The sequence below is a fragment of the Mchenga conophoros genome, linkage group LG1 (assembly GCF_057382185.1).
Source record: "Mchenga conophoros isolate Kocher_MC1m ecotype Shallow Benthic linkage group LG1, M_conophoros_male_GT1.1, whole genome shotgun sequence".
In the NCBI taxonomy this organism is placed as follows: Eukaryota; Metazoa; Chordata; class Actinopteri; order Cichliformes; family Cichlidae; genus Mchenga; species Mchenga conophoros.
The window spans coordinates 26,134,965-26,147,239 of record NC_140526.1 but is presented as its reverse complement, the minus strand read 5'-3'; the positions used below and the strand labels follow the sequence as shown (position 1 = coordinate 26,147,239).

Sequence of the window (12,275 nt, the reverse complement as noted above, 5' to 3'; positions counted from 1 at the left end):
GCTGTGCGGATTCATCACATTCTCACTTTGTTGGAGATCAGCTTTAGACTGCTTTAACTGTCAGCCGCAGCCCTTTAAATCCCACAAGGCCCATTCTATTTGCAATAGCCATTAGCCGAGGAAAAGGCCTCTGTCTGTCGCGCTACTTATTTAACAACTCTTTGTTTGTTTTTCCCTTGCTGATTCTTATTTGATCGTTCAGTTTCTCACTCCTTGATGTGGACTGCGTATTCATTGTGTTTCATTGTATAAGTTTGGGGAATAGTTGACGGTGGAGTTGGGGGGGTTCAAAGCTCTAAAGGATGGTCTAATCATATGCAGGCATGCTGTCAGAGGCTTTAATCGCCTTTGTCAGCCATGCCTCTGAGTTCAGAGAGGGGCCGACATCCCTGCATGATACCCACTGCTGTGCTCATACTGGATATACATAAACTTTGAAAACAATGGTGCAAGGCAGAAGAATAGGGGTTTCATCCGACTAAAAGTTGCCCGTTGCCATTGTTGTATACGCTATAGCATACCAAAGCCAGTAGTTTCACTGAAATAGAACAATTGAAAATGTGCCAACAGACAAATGTCTCACAGATTTTCAGCGGACAGTTGGGTTTCAAGGCCAAAGCCTTAAGCCAACACAGTGAAGAATTTTCCTGGTAAAACCATTCATCATGCAGTTCATGCAGACTTTCAATGAGCTGCCATAAATTCTCCACTCTATAGATGACAGGAAATGTGTAACATTTTGTTTAAAACTGCAAAGCATATTTTCACTGGATCAATGGATCTCTGTTTAATGGTTTGCCATGTATTTCTCTGCCACACCCTCTACCAACTACCCTGCGTAGGCCACTTCAGGATAGCGGCAGTGCCGGCGAGGAAAAAGCCCACAGACCAGACAGAACTCGTAGCACTGATTTGTATAATTGCTTGGAAATGTCATTCATGTTCTTACTTTTAACAAAGAGAGTCAATATGGCAGATAAAGAGCACAAGCTAGTTAAAATTAATTATCTGCCCCACTAATTTATTTTCCTTATCATGAGATTTATTGTGCAACAAAACATAATTGGAGTTTGTATGGAATCACTTCAGTATGCGTGTGTGTGTTTGCTTTTCTGCCTGCATACATATTTGAGTGAAATTTAACTCAGCGTCGTGCACGGTTTGTTTTTTGTGTTGCGCTGACCTCAGATTGGATGATGCTTGTTCTTTTTAAAGTTTTCTAACCTTGTCTTTAGTCCTACCCGGGAACTTATTTCACAAAGATGACTCTTGGACAAAGAAAGTTTAAATATAGAGTTCACTGAGTGGGTAGCTCAGGATATATTCCAAGGAACATTGTCAAAATGACATTGTGGTAAGGCTCAGTTAATGATGGCATGGCTAATTGATATTAGAGCATAGGATCAATGGTGCAGCTGTGCCAAAGGAGAAAAGCTTCAGTAGTAAGAAGAATATCCCGAAGGTCATATTCTGTTACTGTAATATTGACCTTCCTGTTCCCTCCTGACATTCTGTCCAAATCACATCCTGTTGTTATCGTCCAGCCATTTAGGTATCTGTCTTCTCTTTCATCCAATACATCCTTTCTGTGATGGCCTCTGTGGCAAGCTATCAACAAAGCCGCAAAGCCTAACAACCAAATCGCTTGCTTGTTCACTGTTAAAATAACGGTGCGAGCATAATGCAATAAGGAAGTGAAAGGAAATTGTCATCATGTCCACAGATTTACAGATTACAGGCAGCAGTGTACTGCAGATGTTTAGTGGAACGCACCACTTTCTATCTGCTATAAATGTGAACAAACATGAAAGACCACATGTTCAAACATCCATATGTACAGTAGTAGGTAGTGAAACTGCAAGAAATTCAGAGACTCCAACAACTTCAGAGTTCTCAAACTTGAGCTGAAACATCAAAAAGTAAAATAAATAAATAAATGAGATAAAATGAAGTAATCATAATACCCATAATGGGAAACAAAATAGGTGAACAGCATTGCTTTAAAAGTCTAGGTGGCATTTAGTGAAAGGTCCTCTTAACACTTGAGTGTCTTACACATGAGACATTGGATATTTATGAATTGATTCAGCAGTGTCAGTCGGTCCTGCACTTTGCCAGGGGCGCTAATCCATGTGATGGAATTCATATGTCTACTTCATATTAAGTTTCCCGTGTTGCTTATTGACCTTTTCATCTAGCATTTTCCCTCACTGATGTGAGCTGGCCCCTTCACGGAAGCTGTCTAGAGCCATTATTTTGCTGCTTTCGATTCTGCTCCGGGTAAGAAACACGTGGACACTTACACACTTGAAAGGAGGGTTTTCATGTGTAGAGAACCGACAGTCTAAGGTACTGGGTGCAGTAATAAGTACAGTCAGGTCCATAAGTATTTACACAATGATGCAGTCTTTGTAATTTTGTCTCTGGACGCCACCGCGGTGGATTTTAAATCAAACAATCAAGCTCTGATTGAAGTGCAGACTGTTACCTTTAATTGCAGGGGTTTTGCAAAATGTGAACGGATTACAGTTATTTTCATGCATATTCCCATTTTCAGAGGCTCAAAAGTAATTGTTCATTTGACTGACAGCAGTCTCACAGCCAGTTGAGGCCTGTTCCCTCATTATTTCATGACAAACTAAGCAGATAAAAGACTCCAGCTGTTCATTGGAATGAGGTCCAAAGAGATGTTGAAGAAAATTAAGGAGGCCACCACAAGGCTACACCACCCCCCCCGCAAAACGAACAAACAAACAAACAATCAAACAAACAAATAACCAAATACATCTTAAAAAGAAGGAATGCATTCACAAGTTCAGCAAGCCTGAGAGGCCTTTAAGACCAAGGAAAACAATAAAAGCAGAGAATCACAGAAATCTTTCTTTGGTTAAGGAAAGAGCATTTTCAAGGAGGTAGGTGTATCATTCTCCAATCAGAATACTTCACCATGAATGCTGATAAAGAGGGTTTACCAACTGGTTATACTCAAGATTAGGAAGGCCATATTAGACTTTGCCAGAAAGGATCAATAAGAGGCTGCTCAGTTCTGGAAAAACATTTGGAAATAATCAACTTGATATAATTTGTACCAGAATGATTGGGACTGATAAGAAGGAGAGATTCTGCTCATGATGTGAACCATACCACATTACCGTCAAACATGGTGGAGGCAGCATTATGGTATAGGCATGTATGGTTGCCAGGGAAACCGGCTCACTAATGTTTATTGATAACAAAAGTAACAGGTTGACTCCTAAAGTGTACAAAAGTGGAATAGCACTTAAATGGATAATGAGCCAAAGCATACTGCAAAAACCAACCCAAAAATTTCTCAAGGCAAAGACATGGAATATTCTTCAGTGACCCAGGCAACCAACTAATCTCAACCCAATAGAGCATGCTTTTCAGTTACTGAAGACAAAAACGAAGGCAGCGAGACACACAAGCAGGCAGCAACTGGAGAAAAAGCAGATTTTGGTGATACCTGTGGATTCTAGACGTCAGGCAGTCATTGGATTTTTATCCAAGTGGTAAAAACAAACGTTCACATTTAAAATGATGTTAGTTTGTCCAATTATTTTTCAGCCTCTGAAAGTGGAACAAAATAAATTAAAATGTAAATGCAATACTTCTGTTAAACCCCTTGAATTCAAACTGAAAGTCTGCACTTCATTTAAAAGTTGAGTTTTAACAATTGGCAAGTTTTAATTTTTCTCATCTGCCAAACTTTTAACATTAACTGAGGGTGAAAAACGGTCACAACAGACGGCAGAGAGACGGGAATCTTTCCGGACATTTGCATGCTATGGTCAAAGAATCGTGAGCAGTTCCAAAAGTATTCAAATGAAGTCATGTTTAAATCATGTTTAGTAGTAATTTGGTGGCAATGAAGCTATTAAGGCTAATGATTTATAGGTGCATTGATGCTTCCGAATAACAGAAAAGAAATGTATAACAATCAGCGTAAATAGCTAACGATGATATACACGTACAGAATGGGGCCATTGCCACTCCTTCTTTTCTCCTGAGTTATACTTTCCTACTGCATTTCTAACGTTTCCAAATTGTTAGTAAATAAACATTTTCTTTTTCTCAGCTGTAACTGAGTTTAATGCATGCTGGGCAGAAACAGCCCGTAGCGCTGGTTTTCGCTAGGTTATATAATGGAAATAAGGAAAGTTAGAAAAAGGTCATCTGGTTTTAAAAAATAAATAAATCCACAATTACTGTTATTTAAGGCGTAAAGGTGTTGCACTTTGCAAACCTGCCATCCAACACAACCTTCTCTGGCTGACTCCAGTAAAGCTGAAGCTGGGAAAGCACAAGAAAGGAAAGCAGTTTAACTGTATAGGAACATCATTTTTAGGTGACAGGGTTGTGTTGTGAGGCATACATTTATATTACCAGGGTCCCTCACGTCTCTTTTATGAAACCACACACACACAGTTACAGCCATACACATAACGCACATATTTTCAATTTGCAGTACCTTCCTGACCACAAATGAAAGGAGGATCCTTGTCCTTTAACAATACAATATGATGAATACTTTCTTGTCTTCATGTTGAAAAGATCTTCTCTCCATTTGCCCTTTTAGCCAGCTCAATACAGAACAGCACTTGATTAAATCCCATCAGCACAGTTATTTGGATCAAGGACCTTGATTAAAATGCTGAAATATGAGTTTGCTATCTTGTGTTAGGCTTAAATCACAAACTCATTTTAGTGACTGCGGTCAATATATATAACAAAACGAGCAAACAATCAAACAAATAGAAACACCATGTTCCTGTTCTTATTACTGAAGCTATAAATAGAATTTATGATTCTGTCCTCTCTTTGACATCAGTTTGTTTTTTTACTCATGCATGCTGTGAAATACAGTGTACACAATGTACTAACAGACACTGAGAGGTGTCTTTTACCTCAGTTACAGTCACATTGCGCACTTGTGGCTTCTACTTATCGCGTATTACATCACGTCATTACTGTTTCGCACTTTACTGCAGTTTCAATAACAACTTGTGTGAGTTCAGAGAAATTCTGATTAGAAACGATTGGCACATATAATATAGGTAGGAAGGTACAATTTAGGTTGAAAGGAAACTCTTATCACTGGGCCAAATGAGACAACCATGCGATGCGTGTACAGCCACTGCAGTCCTACAAGCTGTGTGTGAGCGCCTCGACTATCTTTTTAATTAATATCTGCCTCGAGGCAACTAGTTAGATGAAAAACATAGAAAAAGCTTTGGTGCATACCAATGGTCTGTAAATCCAGGCTGGAGTAAAACACTCTCTCTGTGGCCAAAATAAAAAGAGTTTGTTTGAGTCCAATTCAAAAAAGTTTTTTTTGTTCTTTTTGTTATTGAAATGTTGCACAGATCGATATTACTGATACAATTCATTTTAGCGTATTTAGAATAAAAAATGCAAGTATGTGGGGAAAAAAAATCGTGATATTTTATCACATCAGCATTGAGAAATGATCCACTTTCAGGTTGTAGGACATCTCCGTGTGAATGCTTAGAAGGACCGCAGTCTGGAAAATTACTGACTCGAATCCTTAGACAGCAGTACGCTGATGGAGTCGCAAACACAAAGAGCCATATGTACTTCTGCAATTAAACAGTAATGATGGAATAGGTTCCTTAGATAAATGTAATGGTGTATCATTAGCTCCCATGGTCTGTCATTTTGTATTGGGAAACACTGACATAAGACATTAAAAACCCATTTCAAAGCAATAATACTTTAAGCACCAGTCAGCAGTTCAAAAGAAAGAAAAAAGTTTGTCTACACTAAACACTAAAAAGAAGGTCAAACCTGCCACTCGGAGCATCTCTAACGTAACACACAAACAAATTAGGAATTAAGCAAACCAGATTTGGGAGCAATGTGGTATATCTAACCAGACCAGCATTGAAAAGGCATCAAATTGGCCGCAGAATGAAAATCTAGCTGAAGGGTAGAATACAAAATCTTATTTGAGAAGCAGTAGTAGACATAATTTCAACCGCCAATTTGTTTGCCTCTAAGCAATTCAAAAAAAAAAAAGAAAAAGAGGCATGAGCAGTAATCTTTATGTGGTGAAAATGTGAACTAATGTAATGAATCGAGGATCATTTGCCCACAGCAAGTTTCTATGTGTGTGTACTTTGGTAGGATTTGCTCTGCGCATGTGAATTTAACATTGAAGAACACAATTGGAAATATTTCTGAAGTCTTTTATCTGTTCCAAACTAATCTGGCATTCGCTGAGTAAACAATGCATTTCTATTTGACAAGAAAAAGATTGGCTCCGTGGACGCACATGCGAGGTTATCGCTCGGGAGACGAAGGGGAAATCAAAACAAAGCTGCGACTAACCAATCCTCAACCGGCTCATAAAAGGACAAGAGAAAACGTTATTAGTAATTGCTTTTTTTATTTGAACTTTTCATCTTTTTTTTTCTTTTTTTTTTCAGATAGATCACAATGAACACAGCCTTTAGACAATAGCAGTTGAAATAATCCATACAAATGAATGTCTCTGGTCTTTTCACCAGCTGCCCATTGTAGCGTGGAGTCCTATGCTATCAGTGCGGGCCTGGAGGGTGAGGGGACAACACTGACAAACATTGGGTGCTTGCTGTAACTACCAAAAAAAAAAAAGGCATGTTGTCTGTGTGTGTGAAGCAGTGGCTGTCTGAGTCCATGTGCACCTGCGTCGGTGTGAGTCAGAGACCAGAGGTGGTTAGCCACATTCAACAAGGCCCTGTCCTAATCACTTGATAAAACCAACAGTCTCAAGTGGGCAAAAATAACCCACTCTAGAGTTCAGTAATGCACTGCTAACAGTGTATGATGCCAACAGTGTGTAATTAGACAACAATGAAAGGCCTTACATTGTGCTCCACCTCCCACTATGTGTTGACCTCAGCAGCAGCCTCTGCTTTATTAAACAGCAAAAAGCCTGAGAGAGGGGCCATGGCTTTAAAGAATACCTTCTGTCCACTGAACCCAGCTCATTTCCCCATTTGCCCTCACGTTTGGGAGCGTACAGACAGTGGCTGGGCCTGTGGAACGCCATTAGAGGGGACAGCACTTTCAGCAGCAGGGCTCAAGAATCCTGGGATGACCTCTGACCTTTGTTGTTCAGTGAATGTCAAAGTAAAAAAAAAAGAAAAAGAAAAAAAGAAAGAGACAGTGCAACAAAAGCGGTTTAATTTAAGGGCGAATTAAACCTCTCGAAAAGAAGGAACAGAAATCAAGGAGTGTTTAGTCAAAATATGAAGGCATGAAAGTGAATTCTGCACGCGCACACACACGCACAGAAAGCCTGTTCGAGCATGAAGACTGAGCACAAAGAGATAAAAAGAAAAATAAAGCATGAAGAAAAGTGTGGAAGTGTCACATTTGTCTGGGTAGTGTTTTGCCCTCTCTTTGAGCCTTTACCTCCAAGGGGCTAGCATTTAAATAAAAGGCAGTGTGTAGCTGAAGTGCCTTGGTGTTATTTTTGTGTATGTGTGTGTGACAAGACTTTTTTTATGGATCACAGTTGTAGCGTGCTCGTAGAACAGCACATTTTAACTGTTTGTATGTTGTGAATGTCAGGTTTGCTTGATTTATCCAGATATTTGAAAGAGATAACAACAAGGAGAGAGGAAAAAAACTCATTTAAAAAGAGCCATAAATATTTTCTTCCTCTGTCAAAATCCTCCAAGTCCTCTCTAAAAACAGCCTCTGCCATCTCCCAGGAAAAAGAGCAAGGGTAAGACGAAACCAAATACTCTGCAGATGAAAGAGAGGAGAAAAAGGCAACGCATACTTTGCTCCACAGAGGCGAGAAAGCCAGTGGCTTAGGAGGAGAAAAGTAAGCAAATGAAGAGTAGAATGCACAAAATGTAAAAAAACATGGCAAGTAGGTACAACAAAATGGCAGACTGACAAGAGAATGTCCAAACATGCATCTCAATTAAGAAAAAGGAAGCAAAAGAACTCGGATGTGATGTGTTCACAGGACTGAGGGTGTTATATCTGCTGTTGAGATTCCCATTCAGCTCTTCCCGGTGTTAAACGTACCAGGAGTCGTATGGATCTGAAGTCACTGTTCCCTCTCATGGCTGCATCTCCACATACATTTGGTGATTGTGGTCACATTTTTCCAAAACACATCTAATCTAGTAGCCTACTGTTCTGCGTATTTTACCACCAGAGAATATTAGAAAAAGCACCTCCCGCTATTATTTCAGAGAGTGGCCGAAATGTGCCAAAATTGTTTCAAAAATAAATGTCTGTATCTTTTTTATTCCTCTTAAGAAAGCCTGAATGCGAAGTCACATGGCTCTATAAAACCATGTACCTAAACAGCAAAGAGATCAAAAAAAAGGAAAAAAAACGAGAACTTCAGATAGAATTTTAGATGTCAAGTTTCTCTGCAAACTATGATAATTCTAACAGGTATTGAGTACATACATAAACAACACAGACTGCTGAAAAAAGAACCTCGTTTGGTCCTTTATAGAAAATGCACATTCTGGTGGACCAGGGCTTTATAAGCAGTCACAAGCTCCACAGATACAACAAGCTCTCTGCAGAGACAGTAAGGCAGTTTTATGATCACCAAGGAAACCACTCCACTTTCCATATGGCAGGTTTCTTTTTTTGGAGCTAAAGTAAAAACATAATGAACAGAAAATACGTATACTAGTTAAAGAAAATAGCTGCCCTGTAAAAATCTGCTCAGCAAAAATATTTGAACTGTTTTTTTTCTTGTGGTTGTTGCTTTTTGTCGTTGGTTCGAACCGTATTCTAGATCAGCTGGCTCATGAAGCTTTCAACAGTTATTGTATCTGATCCAGCTGGATCTCAGGGTAAAAAGAGGCGACATCTCAAAAGCACTGAAGCCAGCCTGCAAAGATGCAGAATAGAGATGGAAAAAAACGAAACAAAAGAGAAAACACCAACATAAAACCCAAACTAAAGCAAACTCACAGAGTTCGACAACTACTAAGGCAACTTTTGCCAAATACAATATAAGCCCAAGTATATTGCAACACAACTATATATTAATTTAATAAAATACACAATATAGCTTTTGTACACATAACAATTTGGCTCAAATGCACAGAAATTGCAGTAAAATCAATAAAAAATATGTCAATTTTTTTGATGTAAACACATCTAAATTGGATACATTTACACATATAATGATATTATGTATAGTGAGAATGTGAAGGGACATTTTCTTCTTCGCTTATATTTTTGGATATTTGTCTTCGAAACAATGGCAGTGTCCTCTGTAGTTCTTTCAGTTAATACGCCGCTCTCGACCTTAACGCCAGGACACATTTCGTTTAGTTTCCTCATTTCGTCTTCTTTTTTTTTTCGTTTTCTTACAAAATGTATAAATATTTTTGTTAATATTTGGACACTATACATGGATTCATACATACAGTCATCTATATAATCATATAGATATCATCTTTTCACAGTTGAGGAAAAATGTCCCTTTTTTTTTTTTTACAACTTGCCTTAAGGCAGAGCCACACACATGATAATTCACCGTACACAAGGGACTGAAAGCTGATGACGTACATGTATAGGACAATTCCACAGATGGACAGTTGTGTTTAAGCATTTGTGTCTATGTGTGCGTGTGTGTGTTTGTTTGAGTGTGGTGAGGCATCAGTGCGTGTGTCAGCGTATGTTTGCGCAAAGTGTAGTGCACGTGTGTAAACTTGTGTGCGTGCAGCTACACCGGTCAGCAACGTGAACATTTAAATAGAGGTGTGAGACAGACACAGCTTACACATGTAGCTACAGATGACAGAAGAAGCATGGTTACACTGGTAATAATTCACCTTCAGCGGGACACTGAAGCCACTCCGACCCCCCAGTTCATAACAAACCCCTGCGAACACACCCCTGATTAACCAATCTTTTCAGACACAGGATCCAAACACTTAGATTAAATTCAAAAAGGATAAGGTCGGCTTGTGGATTTCGGTCTTTTGACTGCCCCAAAACGATTAGAATTTGTTTCTGCGTCCGCGTCGATTGTCGCATCTGACCATAAATAGTCCTTTTTCGATCGTTTTTCATGTCCATCACACATAACAGAAATCCACCTACACACTTAAATATGTAGGATTTCACGAGACCATGAACAACACACTTATGAGCTGGTGGGCACTTAGATAATAAGCTTGCGAGGTGCCTGAGGCGAGAACCTCTGCAATTTGCTTAGGAATCCAAAACATAAGAGTTTATAAATTCAGAAGAATTCAGATGTTTGTTACCAAGTTCCTTTCTGTTGGTAGGGATCTCAGCACCGAAACTGGTGCTGAATGACTGATATATTAAATGTTCAGTGTTTTCTTACGACAAATACAGTGAAAAGAGCTCCTGTCATAAGAGCCATTTAAGCTTTTTTCAGTTTGTTTTGGTGAGAGTTTTGGTATGAGAGTTTGTGGAATAGCACCCTACTCCTCTCTCTACCGTCTTGACTTCTTTTTGCTGCAGTTCTTTGTGTCACTTCCTGAGTGTGCCAGTGGCTTCACTTCCCCTGCAGTCCTGCAATAGTTTGTCGATGTCTCTCACCACCTGGTCAGCGTCCATTCCGTCACGGCTTGCATCTGGCTCCACCTGCTCCAGGACACACTCCATTTCACCTGCTGCCTCTTGGCTGATCCTAGAGCGAGCCTCTGCGAGCACCTTGGCCACTGGGTCTGAAGGAGGCAAGGAAGGGTAGACCCCCTGTTCTCTGGTTTGTTTGGTGGGTGACAGGTACTGACCATCAGGAGGACCATAGTGACCAGAGCAGGTGGCCGGAGGTGGTTTGCCTTCGGCCCCGTCGGCGGGGCTTTTGACTGAGGAGCAAGGAGACATGGTGAAGCAGCCCTTGGTAGGACTGCTGGAGGCTGAGGGTACCTCTTGGAGCAGTGGGCTGAGAGCACGTTTCGCCTTCAAGTAGGGCTTGACGTTGGCAACCAGGACGGTGTGGTCACGTCTCTCCTTGCCAAAAGTACAGAATGTTTTCTTGCCATTGGGGTTGACAGTCTCGTAGGTCTCTGTCTCTGGCACAGTCTCCATCCCTGCTGGCACAAACATATTGTTGCGGTAGTCGATACCCTCTGCCTGGTTTCCTCCAGTGGGGAACTGGGGCATCCAGCAGCGGTCAGAATGACCGAGTACCCGGCACTCCTCTGTACAGTTCAGACAATCCTCATCTGCAGAGAGAAAAAAAGGGAGAAGGAGTGAGTGGACGGAGAAGAAAGTGATCTTTATGTCAGTAGTGAGCACAGAATTGAGTACAACCACACAGGGAGAGGGTAGAAGATTCATAGAAGTATCATGGAACTGAGCTGCACAGGAAGTTGGAGCCTTAAGTCTTAGAACTAGAGCCAGTCCTAATGAAATGATGCAAAAAAGGAAGTGCCCGATCAGGCTCCCCCTATCAAAACACGCATGCACACACACTTATATTCATGAACACATGCACATATAGTACGTGCACATAGCTTTTCAAGGGGACTGGGGGACACCTGCTAGCAATTTCCAAAGCCCTGATCAAGGGGATGGCAAAGCATACAGAAAGGATGGGGAGGGAGCAAGAGGAAAAACAACAACAGTTGAGGTTTGGCAAAGGCATAGTGCCGTTATCATAAATTCATGTCAGTGGGCTTTGAAGCCCTCCCTAGACAGAGAGGCTGTGCCAAATGGCTTGTGCTTCTTCCCTGTGTGTTTGTGCCTGTTTATTTGTGTGCTCTTGTTGCTGGCGTGTGCACGCATGTGTGTATAAGTGTGTGTGTGTGTTCCCCGCTTTCATCTCTATGCAGAAGGATGCACACTCTGGCTGATTATGGGAGTGTTCATGCCTGTGTCAAACGGATCCAGAACTTGGTTTTAAAAAGAATAATAATAAAAGAAGAAGCACTTTTTTCCCCTCCTTTTGGGCATAAGTGAAAAAAAAATGTGAAAAATGAAACAAAACAAACAACCAAAAAAAAGCATCTGTTGTCCCATACTAAATGGAATTTCTACATTGGCTGGGTGGGACGAAATCAAGAGGACACACAGAAAGACAATATCTGAACAGTTCCAAGAGCACAAATAAAATGAACACAAATAGGTCCTTGTTTCCCATCATCATGAGATGTGACCGTGAAATATACTGTAAATGTGACAGAAAAACATTATCACGCCATTAGTTAAAGACGCATAAACTTAAAAAGGGACAGGTTGGGGCAATCTCACAAATGTTATAACACACAGGAAAATTTAACAGCCAT

The 12,275-nt window shown here is 40.4% G+C and overlaps 1 protein-coding gene across 2 annotated transcripts in view; it reads right to left on the bottom strand.

Moving 5' to 3' along the window:
* Positions 1-6,407: 6,407 nt before the first annotated feature.
* pcdh17 (protocadherin 17) overlaps positions 6,408-12,275 on the bottom strand; it is a 67,218-nt gene continuing 61,350 nt past the window's right edge. For both annotated transcript variants that reach the window (XM_085272097.1, XM_085272105.1), the window contains exon 5: positions 6,408-11,213. In XM_085272097.1, the coding sequence (XP_085128223.1) occupies positions 10,516-11,213 (698 nt within the window). In that variant the 3' untranslated portion in view covers positions 6,408-10,515. The remainder of the gene's footprint in view (positions 11,214-12,275) is intronic.